Source organism: Coregonus clupeaformis, chromosome 9 (genome assembly GCF_020615455.1).
Source record: "Coregonus clupeaformis isolate EN_2021a chromosome 9, ASM2061545v1, whole genome shotgun sequence".
NCBI lineage: Eukaryota > Metazoa > Chordata > Actinopteri > Salmoniformes > Salmonidae > Coregonus > Coregonus clupeaformis.
Window position 1 is genome coordinate 46001901 of NC_059200.1, and position 7414 is coordinate 46009314.

The 7414-nt window shown below is 41.9% G+C and overlaps 1 protein-coding gene across 1 annotated transcript; it reads right to left on the bottom strand.

Annotated features, from left to right (window-relative positions):
- Nucleotides 1-224: 224 nt before the first annotated feature.
- Nucleotides 225-3412, bottom strand: LOC121574441 (D(1)-like dopamine receptor). The gene has a single exon (XM_041887061.2). The coding sequence runs from the start codon at nt 1997-1999 to the stop codon at nt 680-682; it is 1320 nt and encodes a 439-aa protein (XP_041742995.2). The 5' UTR covers nt 2000-3412; the 3' UTR covers nt 225-679.
- Nucleotides 3413-7414: the final 4002 nt, after the last annotated feature.

Below are 7414 nucleotides of genomic sequence, written 5' to 3' on the forward strand. Positions count from 1 at the left end.
ACTACAACCCTACCACTTTGTCACAACAATGCAAATGCAAGAGCTGATGAGGGTTGTTTTCAATTATTTACACCAGCCTATGGTCACTCTCCATATTATTTGACTCAATTATCATTACCACCGAAGTGTCTTCAACTCTCCTATATATTATGATAAATAATATAAATGAAAACAAATTAATTACACACTGTGGTTAACATCAAAAAAAGTATCAAAACCAATTATCTTTATAGTTCTGTATGGAGAATATGAAACACGCTGTATATATATACATGTAAAGCACTTACAAGACATTTAGCTAATATTTCTACTTCTTTCTCCATGTTATAATGGCATCCTGGATATTTGAAACATCACTACTGTACACATATGCAAGTGTATACATATTTGTAAATACAACATGTATACACGTGTGTATTTCTTTTTTCTTTATTCAAGTTATGGAACATTTATCAACAAATCTGTCTATACTTCATTAATAAATGCTGAAGGTGTTTTGCGGATAGATATCCAGGATAAACTGCCTTCATTTGAAACATTCTGTAGATTTCCATAGTGATTAGAGTTTTAAGGTTCGCAGTGAAGCTCAGTTTGTATACCCCACACCTTTGCTAGGCATACTGCTAGGTCTCTCCCTCTGTGGGTTCCTTCTATTTTTGTATACCAATACATACACCGATCAACATGTCACAGCTTTGTGTTGGCCGTTCTGAGTTATAGGATTAATCACGTCGGCATCGCTGTCCAAGTTCCCAGAAAGGGATGGGGACAGTTTCTCCAAGGTCTTAATCACAACCTCATTCTTCTTCTGCAGCTCCTCCTCCTGACATAGGATGCTGTGGGGAATCACATAGGTGGCATTGTTTCTCTCCTTGGGAATGTGCCCTTTGGACTGATACTGGGATGCAGGCGGCTGAGCTCCATTGTTGTTAATGCTCACTATCTCTATGGCATTGCTGCCCGGGCAGAGTATGTGGCAGCCCAGCAGGATGGAGAACGCTTTGCGGAAGTCCGCGTTGAAGGCATATATGATGGGGTTGAGTGAGGAGTTGGCCCAGCCGAACCAGACGAACACGTCAAAGGTCGCAGGGCTAATGCAGAGGAAATCAGAGGTGCTGTTGGGCTCACAGAAGGGCACCATGCAGTTGAGGATAAAGAAGGGCAGCCAGCAGCATACAAACACACCCATTATGACAGAGAGGGTCTTTAGGACTTTGGTTTCTCTTTTGAAAGACATCTTGAAGGAGCTCTCCGTCTCCATGTTGGAGTTGTTCCCCATGCTGCTGTGGCGGTTCTTGGCACTCTCCGCAGCTCTCTCCAGGGCTGAGATCCTCCTGATTTGTATCTGGGCGATTCTGTAAATCCGGGTGTAAGTCACGATCATGATTGCCACAGGGATGTAGAAGCTGATGAGGGAGGAGGAGATGGCATAAGTCCTGTTAAGGCTGGAGTCGCAGTTGTCCGGAGGCAGCTCCCCGTAAGTGCTGTTGAGCTCCAACACCGCAGCCTTGTGCCAGTTCAACTGCACAGGGATGAAGGAGATGAGCACAGACAGCGTCCATGCCACACTGATCATAATAAATGCCACCTTGGGTGTCATCTTCCTCTCGTAGCGGAATGGGCTTGAGATCGCCCAATATCTGTCCACGCTGATGACACATAAGTTCAAAATGGACGCTGTGGAGCACATGATGTCGAATGCCACCCAGATGTTGCAGAAGGTTCCAAAGGGCCAGAAGCCCACGATCTCCGTCGCTGCCTTCCATGGCATCACCAAGATGGCCACCAGCAGGTCTGAGATGGCCAAAGAGATCACAAAGAAGTTGGTGACCTTTGAGCGCAGGTGGCGGAACTTGGTGACGGCAACACATACCAGTGTGTTCCCCAGCAGTGTGGTCAGGATGAGCGCAAAGAGAAAGCAGCCTGTCAGAACACGCTTGGATGAGTTTCTCTCCAGCAAATTATCGCTATCGCGGACCATGGAGAAGTTCAAATCCATGTTTCTGTCAGGTTGTAGAGATGGAAATCACCCCATAATTCCAATCACCTGAAGTCAGGACAATTAGATGGAAAATGTAGCCTTGGCCGCTTGCCTGGGGACAAGCTCGTCTGGAGGTTGGGTCACCATGCTCATCACAGCGATCATCTTGCAGAATAGTGTCTATAAATATTTCAAAAAGCAATCGTTAGAAATTAGCCAAAAAAATTATCCTGTTCATGAATTCTCAAAGACATTCTAATGTTAGAGCAGCAGTTTTCAACAAAAGGTATTCCAGCTGTTATTGAAGAGTTTAATATGATGTATGCTACCAATCTAAACATGTTTTCTTAAAATAAATTATCTTATGTCTATTTCAATGAGCTGTCAGCAGTCATCTGAAACTTTCACAACATATTCTCACAGGCATGTTAAGTAAACAGAGGATGGGCCAATCATTAGCCTTATATATGGGCTCATCAATACAGTCTATTGATCATATTTGCACTGCATTTATCTGATTTGTTTAATGACTGACAAGGCGTGTCCATGTGATTGTATTCCTGCTCCTATTGACACTCCATCCAGGACAAGCATTAGACTTTGTAACTGGACATGCTGCATGACGATTTGGACTGTGATGGAAATGTAGACATAATAATCATGACTCCTCCCACAACCTTGTTGAATAGAAATGCATACCCATCATAACAACAACATAAATGCATTGTCTGTGTCTTTACACATGAAACGTGGCTTCTGCCTTTGTTTTATGAACATTTTGCATTCAAGTTTCTATAAGCACCAAGAAAACATTACAGGCAACATTTTACTGTGGAGCAACACATAATCGTAATCCTGGAGCTCAGTCCGTTCGTGCGGTCCGTTTTCGTCACACATCAAGTCTCCAAAATTGCAATGAGACTCCATGGAAGATGAGCTGTCAACTTTTTTCAAACAACCGTTTTTTTTTTTTTGCCAATGCCCTTCAATCCTCAAAGAAAGCTCAATAGTAAGCCATTTATATGGAAATAGTAGGCTCTACTTATTCTCCTTCCCCCCCATCTATACAGCAGAAGCGCTCGCCTCTCTCTGCTCTCTTTTCCTCGCGTGTGTTCCAGATGCAGCCCCAGTACTACCAGGAGTGTGTAATTCACATTCAATGATGTCCTTTCGAAATTCACTCTACCTTCACGTGAAAAACTGTGCGACCATATCCAGGGAAGGTGCAAATACCGTCCGATAGAATCAATTACACTTCTTTATCTTCTCACAAGCTCCAAGTCAACAAGAATAAGAGTAGCCTACGAGTTTTCCTAAACGTTACGCAGTGGATGTCGTGCCTCTTTTGTTTTGTTACTTTCTTCTATTTTTGAAGTTATTGTGAAGAGATCCCCATTCCGTCCCAGTCTCCTCATCTAGCACTGACGTGTCTGAAGTGATGTCCCTCACTTGTAGATTGAGGGAAAATGAGAGGGTATCGGAAACGTCCTCATCTGCTTTTCTCCAGCTCGTTTAAAACTCAGCTCATGCATCAACATGGTCAAATGTGCTTATTTGATGCTATTAAAGCCCACTCACTCTTCGATATTGATATCAGATTTATAATTACACAAATCATTATACAGTAGCGTAATATCTTCGATATAGAAATTAGATGTATAATTACATAATTTATTATACAGTAGCCTAATATTACAGCTAGGCCTACTACTAAAACGCATTGGCAACAGTATGTCATATAAGGGATTTGATAAGACTTAAAATACAAATTATTAAAACATCTTATGGTGAAATTTTCTTGAAGTTGAACATGAAGGCAATATATTTGCATAGAGAGGCACAATGAGGCCATCTACTGGAGACCATATTGTCATCATAAAAAAAGGAAAATATGAGACGCTGCAAGGTTATATTACTACTATCATTATTGACATGACAGATTAAGAAATATGCAATTCTAAAGATGTTTTCGTAATTACATTGTTAATACACCAATACAATTTATAGAGAAACTATGACAAATGGATAGATCAATAAAACCCCTGCCAGTGCTCTGTTTTCTACTTATTTGCTGTGAGTTTCAGAGTCAATGCAGAGATCAAAGCCTTATGCATATACAGTGCATTCGGAAAGTATTCAGACCCCTTTACATTTTCCACATTTTGTTACGTTACAGCCTTATTCTAAAATGTCTTAAATTATTGCTTTTCCTCATCAATCTACACACAATACCCCATAATGACAACGCAAAAACAGGTTTTTAGACATTTGTGCACATTTATTAAAAATAAAAAACGGAAATATCACACTTATGTAAGTATTCAGACCCTTTACTCAGTCCTTTGTTGAAGCACCTTTGGCAGCGATTACAGCCTCGAGTCTTCTTGGGTATGAAGCTACAAGCTTGGCACACCTGTATTTGGGGAGTTTCTCCCATTCTTCTCTGCAGATCCTCTCAAGCTCTGTCAGGTTGGATGGGGAGCGTAGCTGTACAGCTATTGTCAGGTCTCTCCAGAGATGTTCGATCATGTTTAAGTCCGGGCTCTGGCTGGGCCACTCAAGGACATTGAAAGACTTGTCCCGAAGCCACTCCTGCGTTGTCTTGGCTGTGTGCTTAGGGTCGTTGTCCTGTTGGAAGGTGAACCTTCACCCCAGTCTGAGGTCTTAAGCGCTCTGGAGCAAGGATTTTTTTTATTTTATTTTATTTTATTTTTTTATTTAGGGCGGCAGGTAGCTTAGTGGGTAAGAGCGTTGTGCCAGTAACCGAAAGGTCTCTGGTTCTAATCCCCGAGCCGACTAGGTGAAAAATCTGTCGATGTGCCCTTAAGCAAGGCACTTAACCCTAATTGCTCATGTAAGTCGCTCTGGATAAGAGCGTCTGCTAAATGACTAAAATGTAAATGTAAAAATGTTTTCATCAAGGATCTCTCTGTACTTTGCTCCATTCATCTTTCCCTCGATCCTGACTAGTCTCCCAGTCCCTGCCGCTGAAAAACATCCCCACAGCATGATGCTGCCACCGCCATGCTTCACCATAGGGATGGTGTCCCGTGTAGCTCAGTTGGTAGAGCATGGTGTTTGCACTGCCAGGGTTGTGGGTTCGATTCCCACGGGGGGCCAGTATGAAAACGAATGCACTCACTAACTGTAAGTTGCTCTGGATAAGAGTGTCTGCTAAATGACTAAAATGTAATGTAAATGTTTCCTCCAGATGTGACGCTTGCCATTCAGGCCAAAGAGTTCAATCTTGCTTTCATCAGACCAGAGAATCTTGTTTCTCATGGTCTCAGAGTCCTTTAGGTGCCTTTTGGCAAACTCCAAGCGGGCTGTCATGTGCCTTTTACTGAGGAGTGGCTTCTGTCTGGCCACTCTACCATAAAGGCCTGATTGGTGGAGTGCTGCAGAGATGGTTGTCCTTCTGGAAGGTTCTCTAATCTCCACAGAGGAACTATGGAGCTCTGTCAGAGTGACCATCGGGTTCTTGGTCACCTCCCTGACCAAGGCCCTTATCCCCCGATTGCTCAGTTTGGCTGAGATGCCAGCTCTAGGAAGAGTCTTGGTGGTTCCAAACTTCTTCCATTTAAGAATGATGGAGGCCACTGTGTTCTTGGGGACTTTCAATGCTGCAGAAATGTTTTGGTACCCTTCCCCAGATCTGTGCCTCCACACAATCCTGTCTCGGAGGTCTACGGACAATTTCTTCGACCTCCTGGCTTGGTTTTTGTTCTGACATGCACTGTCAAACATAGACAGTACATGTCAGAACAAAAATATAGACAGTGCATGTCAGAACAAAAACCAAGCCAGGAGGTCGAAGAAATTGTCCGTAGACCTCCGAGAGGTCGGATGTCTACGGAGATGTGTGCCTTTCCAAATCATGTCCAATCAATTGAATTTACCACAGGTGGACTCCAATCCAGTTGTAGAAACATCTCAAGGATGATCAATGGAAACAGGATGCACCGGAGCTCAATTTCGAGTCTCATAGCAAAGGGTCTGAATACTTATGTCAATAAGCTATTTCTGTTTTTTATTTTTAATGCATTTGCAAGAATGCCTAAAAACCTGTTTTTGCTTTGTCATTATGGGGTACTGTGTGTAGATTGATGAGGATTTTTATTTATTTAATACATTTTAGAATAAGGCTGTAACATAACAAAATATGGAAAAAGTCAAGGGGACTGAATACTTTCTGAATGCACTGTATGTGTTCAATCAATCAAGATTCCGATTTAGCCGACAACCGCATAGCAGTTGTTTTGGCGGTGTCAAATGTGAAACTGCGTTAGAGCTTTCAAATCCACAAGCAGCTCCATGCGTTAAAGCAAGATGATCCTTGCTGCGGGGCGAGGTTAAATGTGGGCCGGGTTAAAGACACAGTTGTTGTCATTGGTCAAACGATCGAGTTCATCAGCATAACGCAACAATGCAATTTTATGCCCTGCTAGGGTGAAGGAATTTGAAGTAGCAAGGGTCTGAGCTGTCCAGCAGGTCTCCTACACTGAGGCGCAGGAAATAGTTGAAGGAGCGAGTGGAGATGAGGAAGCCATGACAGTGGATGCCCTGCAGCCTGTGGAGATTCAAACGATCGTTCACCAGTTGAGGGAAACTGATACATTGACCGTGAAGAAAATGTATTTTGTGGGGTTTATTGCACTCGTGATTAATTGTACTGACCAAATGAACAAGAAGTCCAATACATTTGACATTATTGTATCTGCGGCTGAAAGGTTTTGGGGTATTCAGGAACTAACAGCTAAAACATTGCAGGGAATACTAAATGAAGATGTTTCCCCCTCCCAGGTCCCTGAGCCTGTGTAGGGATAATATCTCATTTGGAATGTGTCTGAAGGAGTGGGATGTTTTTTGTTTTATTTATACATTTTTGTCTGGTGTGATGTCGTTTCATCTCCTTTTCCGCAATGGATTTAAATGTTTGCTCTAGTTCACTACCCGTACAGTAGGTGGCGGCATGCACATTACATTTGTTTGAACGCCAAATTTGCGGCAACTTGTGAACTTCTGGCAAACAATTCTGGGAAACTTGTGGTGAACATTCTACTGTTTGCTGCAAATTTGCTGCAAACTCAGTATGAATATGTACATTATATCAGGTTTTTGGATACTGTGTGTTAACAACATTGAAATGTTGTAGCTACATAAACCAAATCACATATAACTTTAAATGCACTTACTTCTCAGAGAAAAAACTAAACATACTACATATAGTAAATATACTAAACATGTATTTCATGTCTTAACAGATAAAATGTATCCAATACAACTTGAAATCATCAGCATGGTAATGAAGAAAAGAGCAACGATTGGATAAATAAATTGTTTATTACATTTTTTTTATGTAGCGACAACATTTACATAAGAGAAATGTGAACACTATGGGGATGTTGACCTTAGGATGTTTAAAGAGGCAAC

Bases quoted from the DNA above. Each gene is read 5' to 3' on its own strand.
- LOC121574441 (XM_041887061.2), bottom strand. From the start codon at position 1,999: ATGGATTTGAACTTCTCCATGGTCCGCGATAGCGATAATTTGCTGGAG.